This window comes from Colletotrichum karsti, assembly GCF_011947395.1.
Source record: "Colletotrichum karsti strain CkLH20 chromosome Unknown Scaffold16, whole genome shotgun sequence".
NCBI classification, from domain to species: Eukaryota; Fungi; Ascomycota; class Sordariomycetes; order Glomerellales; family Glomerellaceae; genus Colletotrichum; species Colletotrichum karsti.
The window spans coordinates 249,945-262,704 of NW_024065916.1; the positions used below are offsets into that span (position 1 = coordinate 249,945).

The following is a 12,760-nucleotide window of genomic DNA, read 5'->3' on the forward strand; positions in this document are numbered from 1 at the left end:
GCCTTGTAACGTGGACCGACACCGTCCAAGAGCCACACGCAATGCCAGGTCTTCCAGTAGTTCGCCATGTGCAGTGTCGGAAGCGTCCTAGATGTGCACGCCTATTTGGAGGGCAATACACTGCCAGAATTGAAGTTCGGCGACCCAGTCTGCCAGCTGTTCCGGGACCTCCTGGAGTTCGTCCCATAGTTTCTTGAGCTTGAAGGATGCGACACCGATCTGTGTGGTGATGTCAACGATGGCGATGACGCTCGCCGCTAGGCCTACGGCCTCGGCCATCCTTGGAGAAGTCGATATCGGTGGGAGCTTCCTACAGAGTACAGTGGGATTGCCGACCAGGATATGATAGCGGCTGAAAACGAGAGACGCTTCGTTTGGGCATCAAGAGAGGGGTTAAATTGGGCGCCTGGCTGTCTGCGTCTCGAGAGTAAGCATGGGCTCATTGGCTGCGAAGTGAGGCGTCTGGCTGACTGCCAGGCTGACTTGTTTGCCCTGCCTGTCGATGATGTGTGGCTAGATTCGACCACTCAAAATCCAGGTCATGCATGAAAACCGAGCGGATGTGTCGAAAAGTCGATAAACGCGTTCGAGTGCCACTCTTCGTCTAAGCCACAGGCTCTCAGATCTCAACGGAAAAAATCGTGGCGAGTAGCGCGGCTTGATGCAAAATACTTGAATTCGTTATGCCTGGTATTCCCTGGTATCCCATGATGTATATCCCAACGCCCACTCAGAAACACTTCCCGCAATCCAGAACGCCGTGTCTTGCAGACCAATCAAGGCTCAATGATAAAAGCAACGCATAAGCTCCCAACGTGTGATGACGAGGTGCAGAACGCCTGACCAAAAACTCCTCAGAACATACGCATCGACGAGGTCGCCCACCCAGGCGCGCTACCATTCGTCGCCCATGTTTTCCTCCCAGCGCAATTCAAACACCTCCTCTGCTCGCCCAGGTTGGTGATGGAGCAGTGCGAACACACATGCTTCCCGCACGCGCCGCACGAGCCGTCATCGCCGTCGACATCCATCCCGTCTGCATCGCCCGACGAGCCTAGTCCGACGCCGCAGTCATCGCAACTTGTAGGGTTAAGCGCCATTTGGTCCACGGGCGGGCTGGCGGTTCTTGATAAGGCGGGCGCTGCTGAGCTGATGTTCCAGAAGCTGTGGAGGGACTTTTGCGTGTTGCGCGCGGCCGGGGCCGGGGCGGGAGCCGGGGCGTGCTCTTCGACGGAGGGTTGGTTTTGTTGCTGAGCGGAGTAGAGCATCTTGAGAGTCCGTTCTGTTATGCGACGATTAGCGCTGTAGTCAGATTGTTGGTGTCACAATTGGACTTACGGTGAACTTCCTCCTCTGACGGTCTGTTGTTACGAAAGCGCTTCATCGTCCGGCTCGAGAGGTGCGAAGGTGCTGCGAAGGCGCGAGGGAACGCGAGGCTTGGGGAGACGGGGAAGTCGAAGGATTCGACGCTCGAGTCGGAGCGGGCGGGGGAGTTGAAGAGCGTGGTGAGCTCGGAGGCGGAGCGCTTGCGCTTGAAAGCCATGGTCGTGGTTTTAATAGACGTGGGAAGTGTGAGTATTCGTATAACGTTCGCTCAAGGCTTGCGATCGGGTTGGAAAGGATGCGCGATAGCTTTGAAGATGGATTGACAATGTTTGTGTGTTGGACGATGAATTTGGCAAGGGTAGAGATTCACGGCGCTAAAGAGCGGAATGCGCATCGCATGGTGCGACGCCCTGGTCTGGCGCGGCGCGTCCTACCTTCCAGCGCGTTGTGTTCGCGACGTACCCCACCAGATGTTTAATAGGATCCACTCTTCCTAATCTGGGAGGAAGGCAACACTGAACTGACTGGCGAGCTGGAAAGCATTGGAATTCGATTGAATGCCCTTCAAGAGACCAGTTCTTTGATTTCTCTTTTACATCGGTATGCTTTTTTGCACAAGGTATCGAGGTTCGGCGGGAGGAACTTGTCCTTGGATGTTTGGGGCGGAAGAACTATGGAGACCACAACGGCTCCGGAGGCCCGTGTCATCGGAGACCGACATGTCTCCACTCTAGTGCCGGGCCGGGCCGGGCGAGTTTTGAACTACGGTAACGCTGTTGCAGCTATAATAAGCAGCAAGTGCACATCATGTATCCAAATTGCACTATGTTGTCAAGTTCTTCAGCAGATTCATGATGTAGCTTCACTTACAAGAACGTTGTAGGTGATCTATTCAGGTTCCATGACCCATCGAGGCTTTCTGCTGCGGTGATTCGGACTTTTCAAGAGCGATCTTGCGTTGGCATGGGACTTGCAACTCCACAACCCGACGGATATGTTTGCTTGCCAAGAGTCTTGAAGAGTCGATGAGATGAACGGCCCAGGGGATGGAGCGCTGCAATTCGTAGTCGTGGCCGGCGGGATAAACTAGTCAGGATTTCAGGTGTGGGATTGGCTGCCGAGGTAGGATTGTCGGCATTTTGATCCATACTTCGAGATGGACTCGCTCTTACCCATGGGTCAGCGTATCGTCTGGGCCTCAAAACAATTGGGTCTTCGGCGCCGAAGTATGCTCCAGATGCCGACTCTCTCACTTAGAGACGATGGCAGATAAAATGACCTCTATATAAATGGAAAGCTTTTCTGTATTGGAAATGAAACCATACCGAATTAAACCTATCTAATCTGTCAAACACACACTTTCTACAACAGCCAGACTATCAAAATGAAGCTCTCCTCTATCGCCGCATTTCCGTTGTTGCTCCTCTCTGGAGGTAGGTCTCCGAGACTACGATGTAAATCCCCAGTATCTAACATCTATAGTTACCTCTGCATCTCCGCTGACTCCCAGGAATGAAACCAAAATCTTCGTGGGCCAAGTCAAAGACACCTTCAACGCATCCGTCGGCACCGTCTGGGGTATCTACTCGGCATTCGGAGCCGCCCAGCTCTACATGAAGAACGTCACTTTCAACGAGCTTACCGGTTTTGGCCCGGGTGCCGTTAGAGCCATCACACTGGCCGGCCAGTTCGCTCTCGAGCGGCTGGACTGGGTCGATGCCGAGAAGCATTCCCTGGCGTACACCCTCTATGATGCTCCGGGCCTGCCTGCGGTCAACATCCAAGGCACGATCGAGCTGAACGATATCGGTGATAACAAGACTGGAATTGTGTGGACCGCGCGAGCGGATTCGATCACCCCAGGAGCTGAGGAGGGTATTCGGGCTAGGGTGTTGGATATTTACACGAGCTCCATCGCGATTGTACAAAGCCTTGTCTAGGCTGCTGAAAGACCGTCTCAGGCTTTGACCCTAATAACAAGTCTACCGATTCCACCTTTGCCCTTGTCTACCTTTGCGCATTCCTGCCTAATTGAATCGATATCCGAGAGATCGACCGCGCGGAAGACGGCCTTGACCTTGCCGGTGGCAATCATCTCTCCTACCTTCTCAAAGTCTTCCCTGGGTCCCGGATTGCCAGACACGGCCTCGTGATGGATTCCGGTACCACGGAGAATAAAGGCGTACCAAAGCTGGACCAAGTCCAACAACCAACCGAACCAAAATGGGACCATGTTGGGCCCGACAACTTCTCTCATGAGGGCAGACGAGGGTATCGATGAGATGGACATGATGATGCCCGTCTTGGGTTTGAGAAGCGGTATAGCGGGCCTCATCGTGTTCCACTGTGTGTTGACCATGAAGTCCACGCTGCCTCGGGGCACGGCGTCAACCAAGTTGGTCGTCGTGTAGTCGATGAGCTGATCCACCATGCCGGGGAGATACTGCTCGACGAGAGCCATCTTTGGGGTTGAGACGGTGGAGATGATGCGAGTTGCGCCGAATACGTTCCTGGCTACCTGAATCGCACTGAAGCCACCGCCGCTGAGAGCAGCGGGGATGTAGACGGTCTTGCCTTCGAGGCTGTCCTCTCCGGCGACCTCGAGGCCGCGTCTGATGGTCTGATACGCCGTGACGGTATACCCGGAGAGCGAGGCAGCCTCTTCGAAACTGAGATGGGATGGTTTAGGAAGAAGCATGTTCTCTTTCGTGATGGCGTACTCGGAACAGAACCCCGGTACACGGCCGCTGAAAGCCGGTCGGCTGAAACCATGTCCGTAGACCGCATCGCCTACTTTAAATCTCTTGACATCGGATCCGGTGGCGACAACGATACCGGATCCATCGATGCCGATTCCCAAGGGGAAACTAGATAGCTTTAGTATACCGTCGACTTTGCTTCGTGGGTGTTGTGGGTACTTACACCTCTTTTGGGCCGATTATGGGAATGCCGGCAGCCCGCTGACAGTCTCCTTTCATGATGGAGCCGGCGTGAATCTCGATCATCACTTCGTTGGGGTGCGTGAAAGTTGGGAGGGGTACTTCGGCCACCTCGAAGCCAGCCGGGGAACAGTGTTTGGGCGCCACAAGGGAGCGCATGGTTTGCGGAAGGCGACCCATTTTCGCTGCAGAATAGATTATGAACGAGGAAAATGTCAGACAATAGACTGCAGACCCAGAAAATTGAATCAGATTCAACAGCTCGGGGAATTTGATGGCTTTAAAGGAGAAGAACGCGTACACGGCCCCGAAACTTCGGTCGGCGGTTCGGTGGGGCACTCGGCGGTTTCGGTGGAACGGCCCCACCAGGACGCCGAAATCTTCGGCGTGTAAGTCCACATGAGGCCACGCACTCTTGGCCAAGTAACCACGTCATAAATCAACCGGAAAAGCTCCAGGTCAATTCTCAGAGGTCGAAAGGCTCCCACGAAGACTTTTCGCGTCGACCCCAAGGAAGACCAAAGACACCAACCACCCGACGCGATGCTGCTGTGTCGCCGGCCGTTGGTGGCGGGCTGAGTCAAGGGGTCGTTCGTCGCCCTGCGGAGGAGGGGCACGCAATCGGAATAGCCGCATCAGCCGAATCGATGTGATGGGGCCCGGAATCTTGGAAACTGATAGTGTCAGCTTGTCGAGGGAGGAATATTTCTGTAGCATTTCTTTTCCTTGCCTGCGCCGCCCATCGCAAGACCGCAGGAGAAGACAAGATGGTGATCGGGGTTGTTGTTTCCTCTTGGCAGGTGCGGGTGATGCGTGACTTCCCTCTATGTATTTAGAGAAGGAGGAGCCTGCTGAAATGGAAGGAAGGACATGAGCTTGCCTGGGTCATCATCGCGCCTGCCTTCGTTTCTTCTGGTTACGGGTTTACGTCATTGAGGAGCTGATTGCCGTTTGAATTTTGTATCTTTTCGTTGTTCACCACCTGAAATTTCTCGTCAAACTCCGATGTTGGCTGGCCAAAGACGCCAACAAGTCCCGCTTTCAGCACCCGGCAAGGCGCATCTCGCCATGCGTTCCATCCTCTGGCTCGCCTTCTTGGGCGGCGTGGTCTCGCGATGTTCCGGCTTTGAACCACTATCCAAGAACAACGTGGTGGTCTACTATGTATGCTCCCATACTCGACTGAGCGAAACGTTCCGCTGACTCCATGACAGGGCCAAGGACCTAATCAGGGCGACCTCATAGAGCAATGCCAGCAGCCCGAGATCGACGTCATCGTCCTCTCCTTCGTTCACCTCTTCCCGGCGCAGGCGAACGGTTACCCAGGTACCAACTTCGGCAACCGGTGTGTCGGGGAGGTTTACCCGGGCCCTGGCTTCAACGGAGTGAACGACCCGTCAAGAGACCAGCTGCAGTCCAACTGTCCGACGTTGAACGCCCAGATCCCCGTGTGTCAGCAAGTATACGGCAAGAAGATCATCCTATCTCTGGGAGGCGGCGTCACGACCTATCAACTTACCGGGAGATATGAGGGCGAGTTGCTGGCAACGTACCTTTGGCACATGTTCGGTCCCAAGAGTCCTGATTGGACTGGGCCCCGCCCGTTCGACAGCGAAGGACAGGTTGTCGAGGTGGACGGCTTTGATATGGACATTGAGCACCCCTCAACAGGTAAGCTGACTCTTCTCTCAATCTTGATGTTGCTGTCACTGAGCCAAGCTGACATTCGAAACAGATAATTCGGAGGGCTACATCGCCCTTGTCACTCTTCTTCGCTCCCTTTTCGAGACAGCATCCAAGCCGTACTATCTAACGGGTGCCCCACAGTGCATCGTCCCTGATTCCAACATGGCGGCTATGCTCAGCGCTGCACAGTTCGACATGATTTTCATTCAATTCTACAACACGCCTGATTGCTCAGCTGCGACATGGGTCGCGAACAACCCTTCCTACACACCTGGCCAGTCGTATCAGCAGGCAGGGTTCACCTACGATGCATGGGATCAATGGCTGGCCAACACCCCAAGCAGAGACGCCAGGCTGTACATCACTCTGCCTGCATCACCTGACGCCGCGAACCCTGGTAATTATGTCACCCATGAGCAGGCTAGGAGCTTGATCGACGCATACTACTGCCGAGCATCTTTTGGCGGTGTTGCCGTCTGGGAAGCCACTCGAGGAGATGCAAACCCGTACAACGGCAAATCCTTCCAGGCCGTCATGAAGGACTGGCTTGTAGAAGCCGCCGTGAACCCCCTGTTGGCTACCTGCCAGGTAAGTTCCAGAGATGGCAAGAGAAGACCAAGCAATAACCAGTCGTACAGCCGCTGATAATTCCTGATCCGACCGACCCAACCCCGCCAACGCCAAACCCTGTCACGGGGGCCTGCGGACCTGGCCTCGGATATTGCAGTGTCGGAAATTGCTGCAGCGCATACGGCTATTGTGGCACGACGAGTGACTACTGCGGAACGGGATGTCAAGTGGGCTTCGGTGCATGCGGATCCGGCGGTGGTGACCCGCCGACGCCCGATCCACCCACCACTCCGGAGCCCGGTCAGGGTTCGGGAGCCTGCGGAGTCAACGTAGGATCCTGCGGAACCGACAGCTGTTGTAGCATGTATGGTTACTGTGGTACAGGATTCGACTTCTGTGGAACGGGCTGCCAGGTAGGCTTCGGCAAGTGCGGCACTGGTGATGGTGTTGGTGGTGGCAATGATGGTGGTGATGATGGCGATTCAGGCTTGCCTGTATCGACTGACGGATCTTGCGGTGCCGGGAGAGCAACTTGCAGGGGCAACGGTGACCATCAATGCTGCAGTAAATGGGGCTTCTGTGGTAACACAGAATTCCATTGTGGCAGTGGTTGCCAGACTGAACTTGGTGTCTGCAGTTGAGAGACTTCGCACGAGGTCATGGTCCATACTCGCCCTTAGGTGTTTGTACATATGGTAGGCCATGTGGCGTAATGTGGGAACGATCTTGATGAGATTCAGCTATCATTCAAAATTAACGTATTGTGTTTCTGTATCACATCGTTTCGCAACTGAGCGCGGCCGTTATTCGGGGATGAGGGCTGTATTTATTCGCTCACCTTGGGCCAAGGGCTCGCCATATTATTTCCTAAATTGCCAACTTTGAGAAAGTCTGTCAGTATTTGCAAACCAGTATACCGCCGTCGTCTCGTCTTGCCAGGTAAGTAAGTCGCGGGTGCACTGCCAACGGTGCATCGGGTCTCGAATGCCCGTGATGCATGGAGACGAGGGAGGAAGTCGCGTTTGACTCGGATTCGGTCACGTGATGGAAAACCAAAACCCACTTTCCGTCTCCAGCGTTTCCCGTCCCCACGATTCCTTGTCGATCATCTTTCCTGCAACCACAACAACAATGATGATGATGTGGGCGGACATCTCTCATCTGTACTCACCCAACATTCCGCTTCTCGCTTCAAACTATGAGATCAGACTGCGAGCGAAAATACCTGCGACAGTTCCATCTGCCCCCTGGCGGCTAGAGACCGCGGTTTTGCTCGCACGCACAGCCAGCTAAGCGCTAGCCTGCCGGGCCGATAGTCGGCAAACTGACAGACGACATCAAGATGCAACACCAACGGGCTGATGACTGATCCATCCCACCGGTCATGCACAGAGAACCCTCAGTCGTTCCATTTGATGGGCTGCCCTGGCTCTCGACGCTGCCGCCGAAGGTCTGGCCAGTGTGGAGAAGCCCGGAAACCTTCTCGGTCAAATGACTCGCTCATTGCAGATGCTGACTGCTCCGTCGGCAGACAAATCCATATTGCCTGTCGGCAGTATGCTACTTCGAAGCTTACTCCGGTGGAAGGTTTGGCATAACGATATCGCCATCGCCAAGGGCCGAATGCTTGGAACCCTTCACCAGGGAACGACGGGATTGACGGGATTACCGCCCGATACCCGCTTTCTCCACACAGAAGCTTGATCGAAATCACACGCATGCCAACCCTCAGCAAAGGCGGCGGCCGCAAAGCATGTCAACAGGGTTCTGCGGCGGAGAGGTCCAGCCCGCCTGTCTTGGCCTGCCAGCGGAGACCGGCTGGACCTGCAGCTGTACGAGAAGAACGTGATGGCGAACCAGCCGCATCGTGAAACCCGGGGCTCGAGAAAGGTTACGGGCCGCCCGCTGCTCTTCTCAGGGGCACCTGTTCGTGGAGCTGTCCGCGGGAATCACCAGGGAAAGCTTCGATCAACCTCTTTGTGATCCCTGAGGCCGATGGCAGTCTCTGGATCTCGACATCGCACGGGTATTGATATCGTTTGCTGTATTCAGCATCCATACGACCAGAAACGAGATGAGTCAAGACGTCCCAAGAACCAAGCCGATGAGGTCCAAATCAACAGTCGATACAAATCGTGCCTCGACGGTCGGGAGCACATCAAATATCGGCTATTCAACGTAGATGGGGAGCAAGTCAGGCACCTTTTGGATACCGACACATACTGCACAGCGCTTAGCTGAAGTGCTTGCATCCGGTCATTTGGCGTTGAAGGTCCAGAAGAGCACGTCTTGCCGAACTCTTCCAGAACAAGCTTAACATGGCCCGGCGAACCAACTTTGGCACACCGAGATCTCATATCATCGGGTGACTGCCGAGAAAATGTGGGCTTGATCTTGTCCCATCGGATACGAGAAACTCTTCAGAAAAATCTGCCCAAAGACCAAGCGGGCAACATGCAGAAAGAAGCGCCATCCGAAAATTCTCGCGACGCGACGACAGAATCATTACTCAGGGGACTTGCCACAATAAGCGGCGACCTGGAGGGCGCACGGATTTCGACCTAAGGTTCGGCCAAGCAGCCACACACCCCAACGCGGTGTCGAATGGGGCACCTCAATCTCACACTGATGCCGAATATCAAGTTATGCGGCTTTCTTGATCGTGGTCGAGTGACTGATGACGTCCAAGCCTAACAACACAATATAGCACCAGATGCCCAGCAAAGCTGATCATCTCGTTGCAGCTCGTTCGATGAAGATGCTATTATGAACGGCTCAGAGGCCATCTTGGCTGAGTTTCACTGAAAGCTTAAGGACACTATGCTTTCGTGATTCCGAAATATACGCGAACGCCCTCTCGTCCGCGTCCTCTCGCCCAAGGCATATCCAAGCAGAAGATCAACACAACGGAATGCACGTGCCACGTGCTCACGAAACTCTGTGGGCTACGGACTATGTTCCGGGAGGGGCCGGCTTTGGCGATTCCGGAGCGACCCTTTGCTCACCGAGTCGAATTCGCGCGTATACGTTTTCGCCAATTGCTGGCAAGAGTCCCCGAGCGCACGAGTCTCGTCAAGCATAAGACGGCCAAGCATTCTGCCCACCAACATTTCCTCGAATCCCAGCTGTCGATGACCGAAAGCTTATTGAGGGAAAGCCTCGTTCTCGTCCGCTCTAGTACAAGCATACGAGAATGCCAGGCGTTGACAACTAGCCTGCCTGGGTCCCTCGTCTTCCCCGCGGCCTCCTCACCGCTCCCACCCAGCCGATCTCCATGGTCTTTTCTTTTTTTCATGGGTGTCGTTCAATATTTGCCTTTTTGCTTCTTAGTAGAAGAATCGGCAGAGTTTCTCTCCTCCACGTTGTGCCACCCAGCATAGGCCATCTTTTACCTCATGGAAAGGGGCCCTTGAATTGCTTTTCTGCTCACATGCTTCCTTATTTTCCACTCGTCGTTAGGATGTGTAGCAGGCGGCTAAGGACGTACCTCTTAGACTAACGGTTAAACCTTCTTTCCCATCCTCATCTCCCGTCGGTCTACCCGACGCTACGAGATTTTCACCTTATTGTCTACGCCTTTCCCGACTGGGTCTCGCTGCAGGAACGATGAAGCCGCCGTTTGCTTCCAGTGTGGATAACCTGCGGTAGAAGGCTGTGTTCCTTCTGAGTTGACCTTCTAGACTAGCGTCTGATGGCTGGTTGAGATGCGACGCCATCCGCACCGTTCTTGGTGTGTCCGTGCCATGACTCGCTGATGAAACGCGACGTTCAAGGTCCAAACGCATGCGCTAGCCTGTCTAGCCAAGAGCTTTCCTCAAAAGCACCAGCGTCCTGCGCGTTGAACTTTCAGCCCGACCCGTCCAGTGCTCGTCCGTTTTTGCATTCTGTGATTGATCTCGCGCATCGAGACTCAATCTCCTTTTCCCCCCTCCTGAAGGCCCAGATCGGGGGACCGGACGCATTTCAATATCCTCTGGCAGTGTGGATGACGTCGTGGACCATGCCCGTGGTAAGTCTTTCGTGTGTGTGTTGTTGTTGGCTATTCCTCCCCGTTTCTTCCCATAATTCAGTTATTGAATCAACAGTCCTTTGCTAACGTCTTTTCTTTTGGGACTGAAGCATTCTGGCGAATAATATCTATTCGGATGTTTCAGCCCCGCTGCTATGATGATATGGCTGGTTCATCATGAGCAACCTCCTCTCCCCGCACTTCCAGCTCGAAGAGGTGACTCAAGATGACATGATCATCGCCTCGCTGGCCTGGGGGTTCACCCTGGGTTTCGGCTGGCTTACAGTGTGGACGGCGATCAAGCAGACCACTGCCATGTACAGGCGGCAAGGCGATCGCATCTTGCACAACCCGTACATCTGGATGATTTGGTTAGAGATTCTGGTGTGCGCCATCTTCAGCGTCATTTGCTGGCTGCATCTCAAAGGCATCATACCACCAAGGTAAGAAGAACAATATTGTCGTTGTGTACAAGACTAACGAAGATGCGGTTTCAGCTTCGCATTCTACTTCACCATTCGTAAGTCTCCATTGTCGATGTGTATATTGTCGTCCACAGCTAACGTTTTCAGTGACAACATGGGCCCTACAAGTACGTTTACCTGGAAATGTATACGTTTTCTCGATACTGACCCACCCCAGGTTCAATTCCTACTGCAAATCATCATCAACCGCTGCGCAGTTCTCCTCACCAACCGAAAGGTCGCATGGCGCGTCAAAGTTGGCGTCGCCGTCCTCATCACCGCCATCAACATCTCCGTTTACAACATCTGGATTCCGGCCCGGCTTCAGGTCTCCGAGCGTTACATCTCGATCAATGACTGGTGGGACCGCTGCGAAAAGGTCATCTACCTCATCGTCGACGGCGCACTTAACGTCTACTTCGTGCGGATCGTGCAGAAGAACTTGGTCATGCACGGCCTTACCAAGTACAAACGACTAACTCAGTTCAACATGTTCATCATTGGGTTTTCGCTGAGCATGGATGTGCTCATCATCGCCATGATGAGTCTCAACAACACGTTTGTGTATGTTATTGCACGTCGCAGGCGCTATATACAATGCTGACAAACCTATTCAGATACATGCAATTTCACCCGTTGGCATACCTCGTGAAGCTGAAGATCGAAATGTCGATGGCCGAGCTCATCGGCAAGGTCGCCCGCAAACGCGACATGGGAATACTATCCGCGGCAGACTTCAACGGCGACCGGAACTCCTGGCCCAACTCAGAGTATAGCCTACAGATCCCGAACTACGCCCGCGGCCCCGTCTCACGCGCGCCAAATCCCATCGAGCTCAACACCGTCGGAAGCCTATCGCGAGGCGTCAACACAGCCGCGGTCAGCTCCAGCCCCGGCAGCAGACGGGAATCCATCGGCACGGTCCGAGAAGACGGACAACAGCCGAAGATGGCGATCTACAGGACCAGGGAGGTCGTGGTGGAGATCGAAAGGGTGCCTAATAACAACAGCAAAGTACCACCAGTCGCCGCAACGACGAGTAGCAGCAAGAGGACGACGACGGCGGACGACACGTGCTTCGACAGCCGTGTTGACATCGAAGACGACGACGACGACAACGACGACTCATCACTCAAGGGTCTGCGCCCGCAAAAGTCCCTCGCCCTGCCGGACGTGCAGGCCCCGTGGGCGGGCGGCTTCAGCACGCGCATCTGGGACGGGACGAACTGCGAACAGGATCCCACCCTGCCCGCCTCCGTCGCCAAGATCGGCTCGGGGTGGCAACACGACGACGTGTTGCAGACGAGCGGCTTTCCCGATCTGGGACGTAAATGAGAAGAAAAAGAAGAAAAAGGGCCGGGCACAACAAAAGTCATGTCATGGATATGGGGTGATGTCTGTCGAGCGGAGCGCGTCAGAGGGGCACCCGCTCGAGCTGGACCCCCCCCTCCGACGGACGGTCGGACTGAGGTCGAGCTCTTCAGATGAGACGACTGAGCGACCGAACGACTCGACTCGACTCGCGCCGCCGCAAAATCGCGCGAGATATCTCGCTGTCTTGTTCGGCCGGGCGCCTTTTGCCGAGTCGGCGGCTGAGTACGAACTCGCCGTGCCGATACGCGGGTTTCTGCGACCTTGGGCTTTGACGACGGTCTCTCCGCTGTGAGGCATTGCGTCTCAGCTGCTCGGCACGGAACAGATTATCGGGAAACGAATCCCGATTCCCGACCACAACATTTACCTCTCGCCATCGCGCGGGAGAAATT

The 12,760-nt window shown here is 54.7% G+C and overlaps 4 protein-coding genes across 4 annotated transcripts; 2 read left to right on the plus strand and 2 right to left on the minus strand.

Moving 5' to 3' along the window:
- Positions 1–87: 87 nt before the first annotated feature.
- Positions 88–1,543, minus strand: CkaCkLH20_05600 (uncharacterized protein; the record flags this gene model as incomplete). Its single annotated transcript, XM_038888318.1, has 3 exons — positions 88–219; positions 984–1,282; positions 1,339–1,543. The coding sequence occupies 3 exons, from the start codon at positions 1,541–1,543 to the stop codon at positions 88–90; spliced, it is 636 nt and encodes a 211-aa protein (XP_038746215.1).
- A 1,167-nt stretch (positions 1,544–2,710) lies between these two features.
- CkaCkLH20_05601 (bet v i allergen) lies at positions 2,711–3,266 on the plus strand (the record flags this gene model as incomplete). Its single annotated transcript, XM_038888319.1, has 2 exons — positions 2,711–2,759; positions 2,809–3,266. The coding sequence occupies 2 exons, from the start codon at positions 2,711–2,713 to the stop codon at positions 3,264–3,266; spliced, it is 507 nt and encodes a 168-aa protein (XP_038746216.1).
- Positions 3,267–3,283: 17 nt separating this feature from the next.
- Positions 3,284–4,445, minus strand: CkaCkLH20_05602 (uncharacterized protein; the record flags this gene model as incomplete). The annotated part of the gene is made up of 2 exons (XM_038888320.1): positions 3,284–4,193; positions 4,249–4,445. 2 exons carry the CDS (start codon positions 4,443–4,445, stop codon positions 3,284–3,286), a joined length of 1,107 nt encoding a protein of 368 aa, XP_038746217.1.
- An 825-nt stretch (positions 4,446–5,270) lies between these two features.
- Positions 5,271–12,329, plus strand: CkaCkLH20_05603 (uncharacterized protein; the record flags this gene model as incomplete). The annotated part of the gene is made up of 8 exons (XM_038888321.1): positions 5,271–5,429; positions 5,480–5,936; positions 6,001–6,539; positions 10,738–10,973; positions 11,028–11,050; positions 11,103–11,122; positions 11,173–11,558; positions 11,612–12,329. The coding sequence occupies 8 exons, from the start codon at positions 5,271–5,273 to the stop codon at positions 12,327–12,329; spliced, it is 2,538 nt and encodes an 845-aa protein (XP_038746218.1).
- Between the last annotated feature and the right edge of the window lie 431 nt (positions 12,330–12,760).